The following is a 13,068-nucleotide window of genomic DNA, read 5'->3' as shown; positions in this document are numbered from 1 at the left end:
CTAAATCTGGAGCCCCAGAGATGCTGGCCGGGCTCCTGCCTATAGTCAGATTCCCTGTGGCTCAAAATCCTCACCTGGCCTTTTCTATGCTAGGAGTTCTCAAAGACAAACAAGACTTCTCTTGGTTCCTTCCTTCTTCAACCTCCAGCTCTGGTTGTCTAGCTTAGAGGCTGACAGAGGGACCCTGTTTTTCACCTTGGAGTTTCTTCTCAATACTATTATATGTAGGTCATGAGCCAAGGCCCTAAGCCCCACATACCTACTGAGATCAAGGGAGAGAGCTTCCAGCGGATGAAAGGCATTTGGGAGGCTGCCAAGCAAGGTCTTTATTCAGTAATAAACTAATCTCTATTCGCTCTTTCCGCCCCATCCAACCCTCACTAGCCCCCCATCCCCACTCTAGACCTCAGGCTAGGGTTCCCCCTCACCATCAGATATTCAAGTTAGAGTTGGCCTTCAGTTTAAGTGCGGACCGTGATCTTGCTCTCACACTCTAGCTTGCAGATGATTTTCTAGTCTGACTTTCTAATACACACTTTCCTTGACCAATAGTAGGATCATCTGTAGACAAGATTCCAGCAGTAATGGTGCCCATTGCTCATCTTCTGGCCAGTTGCTCTTCTCCAGCTCCAAACCCAAAGAGAGAGACCTGAAGTGGAAAGTCTTCCAGGCAGGGCCCAACCTTGCCTAAGGGCATCAGGCAGAGCTTCTATTCTTTCTTATCGCATACAACAGGGCATAACTAGAGCAGCAAATTTGGCAAATGGAAAATGCCTCTGNGGGGGGGATTTGGAGGGAGGAGAGCGGAGAGGCGGGGAGCCCAGGAGAGGCAGGAACGGGCCTCGCAGCCACTCCCTTCTGCTGACCCACAACTCTGAGAAGAAACCTAGAGGCATCTCCAAAGGGGTGACAACCCCATGGACTATTTTTCTGTTTTGCTTGGCCTTTGAGGGCCATCCTGGCAGAAGGGAATCGGAGGAGCAGATTTGGTGAACTGAGAGAAGTTGCTGCCTAGGCTTCCATGTTCACTCCCTGCAGATTTAAAAACTGGCAGCCCAGGGCCAGGTCTGTGAGAACATTATAAAGTTTTGTATCTTTTGTCATTTATCCATGTTATTTATTTATTAGTTAGTTTTTTAAAATAAATTTTATTGGGGAACAATGTGTTTTTCCAGGACCCATCAGCTCCAAGTCAACTAGTTTCAATCTGGTTGTGGAGGGCGCAGCTCAGTAGCCCATGTGGGAATCGAACTGGTAACCTTGGTGCCACAAGCCTGCGCTTTAACCACCTGAACTAACCGGCCCCTCCCACCCACATTATTTATTTTTGTCATCTCCAACTATGTCCTCAAAATTATTAACCTTTGACAGCAGGATTATGGGCTTGTTTGGGTGATAAAAGGAGGGGGAATCTGAGGAGCACGTATCTGTGCCACAGCCAAGGGCTGGAAAGGGTGGTTGACTACTTGGAAACAGAAGGAGAGGGAAGGGTTTTGAGGCTCAAGGCTCTGCTGTAGAAGAGAAGAGGACACCTTGGGGAGTGGGTCTGGGTCTTGAAAGTATCCCGGAGGGCTTTCTGAGAGCCACACACATGGAGCTGGGTCCTGGTGCATCTTGTAGAAATGGGGTGGGGGGACAGCCAGCAGAGCAAACCTGGACTCTAGGAACCTCTGAAAAATCATAGAATTGGGGGCTAGCAAGGAACTCCAGCATCTAGCTCAACCCTGTTCAGAATCCAGGGTCGCGGACCTTTATGTAAAAAGGATGAGGACGTGTTGGGATGATTATCGGGCAGTGCTGGAGCTGGGCAGCAGATACAGACACAAGTCTGGAAGCAGCAAAGAGCCTAGACAAACAAGAGCAGCTGGCAGATGGGTGATGTCTCTATGAAACTAGATGTAATTCTCTCCTTCTTGGCCTTTTCCCCCTTTGATTCTGTTCCCCATCCTCCATCTGTGTCTACATCCCTCTTTTCCTCCACCCCCCAACCATGGGCCCTGCTCCACTACCTCCCCTCTTCCCAAAGAGAAATCCAGGTGGGAAGGAAAACAGAGCTCCCTGGAGTCTGAGCTGACGGAACTGCACGAAACTGTGGCATCCTTACAGAGTCGCCTACGGCGAGCAGAGCTGCAAGGCATGGAAGCCCAGGTAAGGTGGTGCTGGGGTTGCTTCAGGGAGGAGGTTCCTCAGAGCCCAGGCTCTAGCTCCCAGACCCATCTTGGCCAATGCCATACCCCATCCATATGTAGCACCCAACATCCTTCAGCTGTGTCCGTTTCTCTGGCTGTCCCCACATTCCTGAGGGCCATTATTAAAGCCCAGCGAATCCTCCTTCAATTAATTTTTCCAAATTGAGGTCGAGATTTTTGTCCCTTACCCCGAAGGACCAGAGTCTGGGATGGTTCATTTGTACCATGCTTTCTCCCCTGGACATAGCAGAGCCCTGGGACCTGGTAAGGATGTTCTTTCACAGTATTCGTGAAATACATATTAAGTGGAATGCACTAGTGTTTTGTTGTTGTTGTTTTGTTTTGTTTTTTTCCCCAAGTTCTTGGTAATGTTGGTGCTACAAAGTAAGGAAAGAAAGGGCCTGTGTTGGAGTGACAGTATCAAGGAAGTATGCTCTAAGGTTGTTGTGCATCTTGTTTTCCAGAATGAGCGAGAGTTACTTCAGACAGCCAAGGAGAACCTGACAGCCCAGGTGCAACATCTGCAAGCATCTGTTGCAGAAGCCAGGGCTCAAGCAAGTGCTGCCGGGGTCTTGGAAGAGGACCTAAGAACTGCTCGCTCAGCCCTGAAACTAAAAAACGAGGAGGTAGAGAGTGAGCGCGAGAGAGCCCAGGCTCTGCAGGAGCAGGGCGAGCTGAAGATGGCCCAAGGGAAGGCTCTGCAGGAGAACTTGGCAATCCTAGCCCAGGCCCTGTCCGAAAGAGAAGGGGAAGTGGAGGCCTTGCAGGAAAACATTCGGGAACTAGAGAAGCAGCGGGAAATGCAAAAGGCTGCTTTGGAATTGCTGTCTCTAGACCTCAAGAAGAGGAACCAAGAGGTAGATCTGCAGCAGGAACAGATTCAGGAGCTGGAGAAGTGTAGGTCTGTTTTAGAGCATCTACCCATGGCCGTCCAGGAGCGAGAGCAGCAGCTGACTGTGCAGAGGGAGCAGATCAAAGAGCTCGAGAAGGATCGAGAGACGCAGAGGAACATCTTGGAGCATCAGCTTCTAGAACTCGAGAAGAAGGCCCAAGTGATCGAGTCCCAGAAGATACAGATTCAGGATCTGAAGAAGCAGTTGGTCAGTCTGGAATGCCTGGCCCTGGAATTAGAGGAAAACCATCACAAAATGGAGCACCAACAAAAGGCCCTTGAGGAGCTGGAGGGCCAGAGGGAGATGCAGAGGGTGGCTCTGACCCACCTTACCCTGGACCTGGAGGAAAAGAGCCAGGAGCTGCAGGCGCAAAGCAGCCAGATCCACGAGCTGGAGAGCCACAGCAGCCTTCTGGCCAGAGAGCTCCAGGAGAAGGACCAGGAGGTGAAGTCCCAGCGAGAACAGATCGAGTTGTTGCAGAGGCAGAAAGAGCATCTGACTCAGGACCTCGAGAAGAGGGACCAGGAGATGGTGCTGCAGAAGGAGAGGATTCAGGTCCTGGAAGATCAGAGGACACTACAGACCAAGATCCTAGAGGAGGACCTGGAACAGATCAAGCTGTCCTTGAAAGATCGAGGCCGGGAGCTGGCCTCTCAGAGGCAGCTGATGCAGGAGCGGGCGGAGGAAGGGAAGGGCCCTAGTAAAGCACAGCGCGGGAGCCTGGAGCACATGAAGCTGATCCTGCGTGATAAGGAGAAGGAGGTGGAATGCCAGCAGGAGCGTATCCAGGAACTTCAGGAGCACAAGGACCAGCTGGATCAGCAGCTCCAGGGCCTGCACAGGAAGGTGGGTGAGACCAGCCTACTCCTAACCCAGCGAGAGCAGGAGATAGTGGTCCTGCAGCAGCACCTGCAGGAAGCCAGGGAGCAGGGGGAGCTGAAAGAACAGTCGCTTCAGGGGCAGCTGGAAGAGGCCCAGAGAGCCCTGGCCCAAAGGGACCAAGAGCTTGAGGCCTTGAGGCACCAACAGCAGCAGACTCAGGGGCAGGAGGAGAATGTGAAGGAGAAAGCGAGCGCACTGCAGGGCGCCCTGGAACAGGCCCATGTGACACTGAACGAGCGCCAGGGAGAGCTTGAGGACCACAGGGAGCACGTGCGAAGGCTCCAGGAAGAGCTGGCAGTGGAGGGACAGCGGGTACAGGCCCTGGAGGAGGTGCTGGGTGACCTGAGGGCCGAGTCCCGAGAGCAGGAGAAGGCTCTGCTGGCCCTCCAGCAGCAGTGTGCAGAGCAGGCACAGGTGCACAAGGCGGAGGCCAAGGCCCTGCAGGACAGCTGCCTGCGGGCAGAGGCAACGCTCAAGGAACGGGACCAGGAGCTGCAGGCCCTGCGGGCAGATAACCAGTCCTTGCAGCATCGGGAGGAGGCTGCCCAGGGCCAGGCTGAGGCTCTGCAGAAGGCCCTCGGCAAGGCTCAGGCTGCCTTGCAGGAGAAAGAACAGCATCTCCTTGAGCAGGCAGCGCTGAGCCGCAGCCTGGAGGCCAGCACCGCCACCTTGCAGGCTGCTCTGGACTCATGCCAGGCACAAGCAAGGCAGCTGGAGGAGGCCCTGAGAAAGCGGGAAGGCAAGATCCAGGACCAGGATCTCCGACACCAGGAAGCCATGCAGGAGTTCCAGCAGACACTGGCCCAGAGGGATGAAGAACTGAGACATCAGAAGAAACAGAGGCAGCTGCTGGAGAAGTCTCTGGCCCAGAGGGTCCGAGAGGATGTGACCCAAGAGAAGCAGGATCCAGGGCAGGAGAGAACAGAGGAAGAGATGAGGGGCCTTCGTGAGAGCCTAAGGGAGCTACAGCAGACTCTAGTCCAAAAGGAAGAGGAGATCCTGGAGCTGAGGGAGCAAAGGAAGAATCTGGAGGACTCAGCCCACAGCCATAAAGCCTCCCCAGGAGAGGAGCCCTCTACAAAATTTGATTCTTTAGGGCCCAGGCTGCAGCAGGAGCTGGAGCGACTACAGGCAGCCCTGCGGCAGACAGAGGCCAGGGAGATCGAGTGGAGGGAGAAGGCCCAGGAATTGGCGCGGTCCCTGGCCCAGAGCAAGGCCAGTGTCAGCAATCTGCAGGAGGTTGCCATGTTCCTACAAGCCTCTGTCCTGGAGCGGGACTCGGAACAGCAGAGACTGCAGGTAAGTCTCTCCACAGGTAGTAAGGGCCTGGGGACAGAGCCCTGTCTGAGCTCAGGGGCTGCCTGCCACCCTGGGCTTGTAGCCAGGGTGTGGGAACACTGAGAGCACAAGCACCTCAATGTAAGTGGCATCCAGGCTATTGAGCTAGTCTGGGGGGGATACAAAGAGAATAAGACACCCATAGTCCCTGCCCTCATAGAGCTTACAGTCTAGTGGAGAAGGAATTAGAATGCAGTGCCTAATTATAATTAATGCCTCATTGGGGAAATATACTGTGCTCTGAGCATACTAGAGGGACACCCTACCTTTCCTGGGGGTGAGTCCCGAAAGGCATCCTGGTAAAAGTAGTGTTTAAGGATAGATCTGAAGGGACCAGCTAGGAATTAGCCAAGCACAAGTAGGGGAAGGGTTTTCTGGCTGAGAGAGAACATGGAGTATCTGTGTGCAGTTCACGCTGGGACATAGAGAGGGAGTTGGCAAGAGAAGAGAGGACAGCAGGGGCCCCATCATTAAGGGCTTGTAAGTCATGTTAAGGACCTGGTTGACCAATGGGAAGTGGATGGAGGGTTTGGGGCAGGGGAGTGACACGATCAGATATACAGTTCAGAAAGCACGCTCAGGCTGCTGTGTGGAGCCATGGTAGATCCTGAGACCACTTAGGAGGCTATGATCGAAGTCCAGGAGAGAGACAGTGACCTGAGATAGTAAGTGTGGATGGAGGCACGTGGATGGACCTAGGTGATCATAAGACTTCTGGCAGTTGATTGGCTAAGAGATGGTGGGACGGGGAGGGGGGGGGGCAGTAGTGTAAAGAAAGGACAAAAAGAAACCAAACTCCAGGTTTCTGCTTCAGTGAGATAAAGAAAGGCAGGTTTAGGGAAGAGAAGTAGAATGGTGAGTTCGGTTTGGCAGTCAGTGGAACAACTTTCCTATTTCCAGGCCCGTCCTTACAGGCACAGAAAAGGCATGCAGCTGGGTAGGAGGGTACTTCCAGTCCATACTTTTGGGTGACTGAGTATTTCCTCAGTGTAGTTCGGGTCAAGTTTCTCCCCACCCTCATACACACTCACGGACATCTTTCAGATGCAGCCCTTCATCACACTAGTACCATTTTTTATTTTATTATTATTTGGGGAATTGGGGAAGGGGAACAGTGTGGGGAACAGTGTTGAGGAATTGGGGAAGGGGAACAGCCAAGTTGTTGTCCTTCAGTCTTAGTTGTGGAGGGCGCAGCTAGCTCAGCTCCAAGTCCATTCGCCATCCAGCTGCCCATCAGCAGCTTGCGGCTGCTCAGCTCAAGGTGCCATGTTCAATCTTAGTTGCAGGTGAGCGTAGCCCACCATCCCATGCGGGAGTTGAACCGGCAACCTTGTTAGGAGCACGAGCTCTCACCAGCTGAGACATCCTGCCACCTATTGGCAGCTCAGTGGCAGCTCAGCTCAGGCGCAGCTCACTGGCCCATGTGGGAATTGAACCAGTGACCCTGTTGCTCAGAGCTCACGCTCTTAACCAACTGAGCCACTTGGCCAGCCCCACCATTTTTTATTTTAAACATTTTATATGCTAGGCACTGTTCCTCTCATTTTCCTCCACAACAACACTAAAAGTAGGAGCTGTTATTATCTTTGTTTTCTAGTTGAAGAATGACAGTTCAGAGAGGCTGAGTAGCTTGTCTAAGGTCATATGGCTAGTAAATGGCAAAACTAGAGCTAAATCTAAGCAATCTTTTTACCACGAAGCTCTTCTCCCCCAGACAACCCCTACCCACACATGTACACCCATCTTCTCTTACCTGTCTCTCTTCTTGACCATTATCATTTATGAAACATAAGGTGCCTAGAACATACCTAGCACTAGGCCCATTTATCTAAGAGATTTAACCCCAAAGACTTGATCTATGCTTCGTGGACCATGTAGTCATTTTACAAATGAGGAAGTTGTGGTTTGGAGAGAGCTCATATCCTGACCAGAGCTCATATCCTAGCCGATTAGTGGTGACATAATAGCCAGCTCTGTGTGGCTCCAGAGTCCATGCTCTTTCCACAACTCCTCAGTGCTCCAAGTTATCACTTAGCCAATGGGAGATCTAAACCGAGACAGGCTTTAGTCCTAGCCCACCATGTATCCCTGGGTAGGTCCCTCTCCGCTCCTTTGTTTTATCCATCTGTAAAATGAAGACTCTGCACTAGAATAGCTCAGAGGCTCCAGGACATGTAAGACTATAACCTGATGAGAAAATTGAACTCAGATGGAGGGTAGAGTGGGTGTGGATAGGAGATTTCATGGTGTCGTTTTGTTTTGTTTGTTTTTTAAAGATTTTATTGGGGAATTGGGGAAGAGGAACAGTGTTGAAGAATTGGGGAAGGGGAACAGCCAAGTTGTTGTCCTTCAGTCTTAGTTGTGGAGGGCGCAGCTAGCTCAGCTCCAAATTCAGTCTCTATCCGGCCACCCATCAGCAGCTCGCAGCTGCTCAGCTCAAGATGCTGTGTTCAATCTTAGTTGTAGGTGGGCATAGCCCACCATCCCATGAGGGAGTCGAACCAGCAACGTTGTTGTTAGGAGCACATGCTCTCACCAACTGAGCCATCCTGCCACCTGTTGGCAGCTCAGCTCGGGCGCAGCTTACTGGCCCAAGTGGGAATCGAACCGGCAACGCTGTTGTGCAGAGCTCATGCTCTTAACCAACTGAGCTACTCAGCCGGCCCCATGATGTCATTTTGTTCCACACCTTGATACCCCAGGAGGAGTTGGAGCTCACCAGATCGGCTCTGGAGAAGGAGCAGCTCCACAGCCCTGGCCTGACCAGCAGAGCCGAACGGGGACCCAGAGGAGAGACGGGTGTACAGCTGGAGGAGGTGAGCTGGGGGCCGGGTGTGAACAGATGGCCCAGGAGGGAGCTCCTGTCCAGGCACTTGTCTTCTCCTGGAAATTGGGTCCTTAAGCTCAGTCCTGCCAGATTGGTCCCTTTACCCTCTATCTGTTTCCCACCAGTTTAAGGGGCTGCCCAGGTAGGATTCACAGGTCTCTCCCACAGGTCTCAGGAGTGGAGGCTGAGCCCAGTCCTGGGATGGAGGAGAAGCAGTCATGGGGACAAAGGCTTGAACACCTCCAGCGAGCAGTGGCACAGCTGGAGATTGACCGGAGCAGGCTGCAGCGCCATAATGTCCAGCTGCGGACCACCTTGGAGCAGGTAAGTAACTTCTCCTGTCCTCAGCTCTCCTCCAGGGTCCAGTGTGCATGCACCTCTACTTCTCATGCAGCCCCCAGAACAGGGGTTGCTAAACTACAGCCCAAGGGCCAAATTGGCCCACCCCCTATTTCTAAATATAAAGTTTTCTGTCAACACAGCCATGCCCATTCATTTGTGTGTAGTCTACAACAGCCTACAGGCTTCAGTAATGGGGTTGTATAGTTGTGACAAGGATCGAATGGCCCACAAAGCCCAAAATACTATGGAAAATGTTTGCTGACCATGGCTCCAAAGGCCTGAGAGGCTGGCCGTACCTCTTCTGCCCCAGGAGCACTTCCTTAAACTTGGAGCTGCCCCAGCATGTTCTCCCCTCAGCCCGGGAGCTTAGCGTCCCATGACTGCTGTCCTCTTACACTCACACATGCACTGGCCTCTCGAGAAAGGCAGCTGTGCTCCAGCCCCAGAACCAAGCCAAGCCCTAATTTCTCACTTGCGTCCTGGCAGGTGGAGCGAGAGCGGAGGAAGCTAAAGAAGGATTCCCTGCGCGCATCGCGGACAGGGGCCCTGGAGATCAGCGAAGCCACAGCATCATCACCCACGCTGCAGGTTTACCTCTTTTCATTGACTACAGCCTCGGGAGAGCCCAACCTCAGCCATCAGAAACAACCCTCTTCAGCGCATAGCCCAGGTTACCCTTGCAAGGGGAGACAGCCACTTCCACCAATCCAAAGAGCCCTGATTGGGTTCTGCCCCACCCAGCAAGGCCCAGTCTGCCTGACCCAGGAAGGAGGCCCAGCATCAGTGGTGGGGGGTGCGGGGGGAGAAGTGGAGTCCAGGCCAGCTGCCCTGTATTCTGAGGAACTCAGCCTTCACTGAGGTCTAGTCTGCCGACCCCCAGAGCAGCGCCTCAGGCTCACCTCGGAGCAGGGCTCACTGGGCTTCTGGTCAAAATCCCCAGCATATGGGGTTGGGTGGTGCAGTTTTGCAGACCTCTTAGACCTCCTTGCCCCTTGCAGTATTGAGTTTACAAGATTAGTGTCCATGGTATTTCCTGAGGCCAGAGTCCATTATTTGGGTGAGGAGTTTGGAGAAGCCTCCCCACACCAGCACTCTTTTAAGCTGAGTTAGGCCAGTCAGTAGACAGCCCTGCAGCCCGGCAGTGAGAGGCTGTCTCTGAGCATCTCCCAGCTCTCCTTCCCCCGTCCTTTAATAAGAGCTCCCCAACAGCAGGCACCTGGTCTCACTCCTCTGCCTCCTCAGCTCATAGCCCAGGGCTAGCACAGAGCAGGTGCCTGGTGTACGTCTGTAAATGAAAAGGTGCCTCAGTGAAGCCAGTGCCATCCAAGCCTTCGGAAGTTTAGCATTTCATCTCCGTGGGCATCACCCACTGGGATGGTTTGGGCCTCTCCTTGACCAGGGCCATGGTGCTCCATAGAGTTCAGTCTGAGTGCGGGCGCTTCTGGCCCATAGCCTTCGCCCTGGCCCCCCAGATTGTAATGAGCTAGCAGAGGATGCCTGCAGAACCCCCTCTTCCAATAGGAATGGCATTTGTCTTCCACAGAATGGAAGAGAACAGAAGGGCTCCTTGGATGCCAAGCACATGGTTGAACTGCAGAAAGAGGTACGTTCTGGAAGGATCTGTCTTCTAAGCTCCGTTTCTCTCCCTTGCACTCAGGCGATAGGCTCTAGTGTTCGCTGTGTGCTTGGCCCTTTGTGCACATCCAGGAAGGAAAGGGGTCGTATTAATAGTTCCTGCCTCAGAGAACTTCAGTCTATGTGGGAGACAAAAAGAGCCCAGCTCCAACTCAACCTCCCTTATGGCTGGGGTAGGAGTCGGGGAATAAAGCAAGTTCCAGGCCCCAGACCTCCAGGTTCCTGCTTAGGAAAGCAAGAGACAGGGAAGGGGCTGAGGAGCAGAAGAAGAGTCTAGGAGGACAGGCGACAGCAAGCAGAAGCATCCTGGCCTCCTCTGCCCTCACAGCACCCTTGCAGACAGAGTAGCCTGGCACCAGTGCCAGGATCCATACCTCAGAGCTCAGGTCAAGCCACCACACTCGGGAAAACTGTATAAAGTGCTTTCTTGCCTCTTAGGCCTCACCTAAAGGCTCTCCCTGTCTTTCAAGGCCCAGGAGTAATAAGAACTATGGAATTTTTATTTCTAAGCCTGTTTCAGAAATCAATAGTTACTACTGGCAGGGCCTGACTCTACAGCTAGACTTAAAGGCCTGACTCTACAGCTAGATCCTAAGAACTTATTTTGAATTCATACAAAGCAGTCCCTGAGATAGGGCCTGGAATAGGGTGAGGCAAGAAAGGCACTTTGTGTATAGAATTTAAGGAAGCCCTCATTGTTGGCCTGGAGTGCCTCGTTAAATTTTGCACCCTGGGAACCTCTCTTGCCTCACCCTAGTCCTGTATCTGCCCTGAGCTCCCAATACTTCCTCTCCTGGTAGTCTCAGTATACCCATCTGAGAAATGGAAGGATTAATCACTGATTATCAACCCCGGCTGCACATTAGAACCACCTGGGAAGCTTTGGGGAAAAAAAAAACAGTGGTGCCCAGGCCTCCCCACAGTCTAATTCAGAACACTTCTTGAAAGCTTCCAAAAGGAGCACGATGGGACTTTCTGCAGTAATGAATATATTCTGTATCTTGATTGGGGTAGTGGTTATACATGGGTATGTACATTATCAAACTCATCAAAATGTACTCTTAAAATCTGGGCATTTTATTACATGTAAATTATCCCTCGATAAAGTTGAGGAATAGTTTTGTTGTTGCTGTTCAAGCTCCCTGTTTGAGTCTCCTGTGCAGGAGGGTTAACAGTCACTGGATTCTATGATCCCCCGGGGCCCTTCCCCCAAACACGGTAAAGCCTGATCCTGAGATTCACTGATGCGATAGAGTTGGTTCAAATGCTGGTCTGACCAGAGCCACAGGAGCAGAGCAGGAAGAATCAGGGCAGCTTCAAGGCCCTTTGCTGATCTCTCCCTCTTGGTTTCCTTGCCTACCAGGTGGCCCTGCTGCGAGCCCAGCTGGCCTTGGAGCGGAAGCAGAAGCAGGACTACATTGCTCGCTCAGTTCAGACCAGCCGGGAGCTAGCGGGCCTGCACCACAGCCTCTCCCACTCCCTTCTCGCCGTGGCCCAGGCCCCTGAGGCCACTGTCCTGGAGGCTGAGACCCGCAAGCTGGACGAGTCCCTGACTCAAAGTCTGACATCCCCAGGGCCAGTCCTGCTATGCCCCAGCCCCAGCGCTTCCCAAGCCACCTCCAGGTAGCAGCCTCAGCCAGGGCAGGATACGGGCCAGCCTGGGAGCACACACAGACAGATGGCTGTACAGTGGGTCATGACCCCTCCACACAGCTGCAGGTTTGCCGAAGGAAAGGTCTGGCTTTATCGTCACCCAACCTGGGAGCCCAGGCCAGCTGGCATTACCAGGAAGTGGGAAGGAAGCCTGCAAGGCTGGGGAGGCCCCAGTTCACATGGGAATGAGGCAAACTACAATGACCTGCTAGCGCGCGGAGCCACCCAGAGGGGTGCCTTGCCCTGGCCAGGGGGCATCTACTGCCTCTTGTCTAGAGTTGATTATCCCAGCACTTCACCCTCTCTTTCACCTTCCCTTTCAACAATAAACCCTTGATCTTTGCATTTGTCCTCCGCTCCTGTCTCACCTGTGTAGCTGGGCAGCAAAAGCACAAAGGGCATCTTAAGGGAGAATTTGCTAAAGATTCCTGTCAGGTGGCATGAATTTATTATCTGCCTACATTCTGATAGAGAAGGGTTACAGAAGATACAAAGACAAGGTCACTGTCCTCAGGGAGCCAGAATCCAACTGCCAAGAACAGACGGACACTCATCAACGAGTCAGAAAGTTCTGCGTGCTGACTAGAAGTGCTGTAGAAATTCCAGGGGCTGAGGAAGGAAGGCATGAGCTGGCCCTTGAAGGATGGAGAGGCATTGGGAGGGGTTGCTAAGCATACTGGTGAGAAGATGGTCCTTGGCAGAGTGTTGGGGCTGAGGTTGGATGGGTAGGGGGCAAGATGATGGAGGACCTTGGGATCTAGATCTGAACACATGGATAATGAGGACCCATCATATGTTCCCGACTGGAAACACGTTCTGGGGCTTCAAAAAACACTGAGTTGGGGGCTGGCTGAGTGGCTTAGTTGGTTAAGAGCTCGTTCAAGAGTGTAGCTCAAGAGTGTGAGCTCTGAGCAACAGGGTCGCCGGTTCGATTCCCAGCCTGAGCTGAGCTGCCCACAGGTGGCAGGATGGCTCAGCTTAAAAAAAAAAGTGCGAGCTCTGAGCAACAGGACCTCCTGTTCAGTTCCCACATAAGCCAGTGACACTGCGCCCTCTACAGCTAAGATTGTGAACAACAGCTTGACCTGGAGCGTTGCTGGCTGCCATGAGTGGCCGGCAATGGCGTACGCTGCAGCCCCTGCTGCAGTGGGCTGCCATAAGCTACCGTGAGTGGCCGGCAAGAACTGCCGTGAGCCACCATGAGCAACAGTTCAATGGCTGGCAAGCAACTGCCTCACCTGGGAAGAGCACAATGATAATACCAACATGGGCCAGTGAAGTGACGTCCTCCACAACTAGACTGAAGAAC

The 13,068-nt window shown here is 52.9% G+C and overlaps 1 protein-coding gene across 7 annotated transcripts in view; it reads left to right on the top strand.

Moving 5' to 3' along the window:
- CEP250 (centrosomal protein 250) overlaps positions 1-12,109 on the top strand; it is a 45,559-nt gene extending 33,450 nt beyond the window's left edge. For all 7 annotated transcript variants that reach the window (XM_019655299.1, XM_019655298.1, XM_019655297.1 and 4 more), the window contains 7 exons: positions 2,027-2,148; positions 2,654-5,263; positions 8,005-8,118; positions 8,298-8,453; positions 8,958-9,059; positions 10,015-10,074; positions 11,470-12,109. In XM_019655299.1, the coding sequence (XP_019510844.1) occupies positions 2,027-2,148; positions 2,654-5,263; positions 8,005-8,118; positions 8,298-8,453; positions 8,958-9,059; positions 10,015-10,074; positions 11,470-11,733 (3,428 nt within the window). In that variant the 3' untranslated portion in view covers positions 11,734-12,109. The remainder of the gene's footprint in view (positions 1-2,026; positions 2,149-2,653; positions 5,264-8,004; positions 8,119-8,297; positions 8,454-8,957; positions 9,060-10,014; positions 10,075-11,469) is intronic.
- Positions 12,110-13,068: the final 959 nt, after the last annotated feature.

This window comes from Hipposideros armiger, unplaced genomic scaffold (assembly GCF_001890085.2).
Source record: "Hipposideros armiger isolate ML-2016 unplaced genomic scaffold, ASM189008v1 scaffold_238, whole genome shotgun sequence".
NCBI classification, from domain to species: Eukaryota; Metazoa; Chordata; class Mammalia; order Chiroptera; family Hipposideridae; genus Hipposideros; species Hipposideros armiger.
The sequence above is the reverse complement of the archived record's forward strand: the minus strand, read 5'-3'. Positions and strand labels throughout refer to the sequence as shown.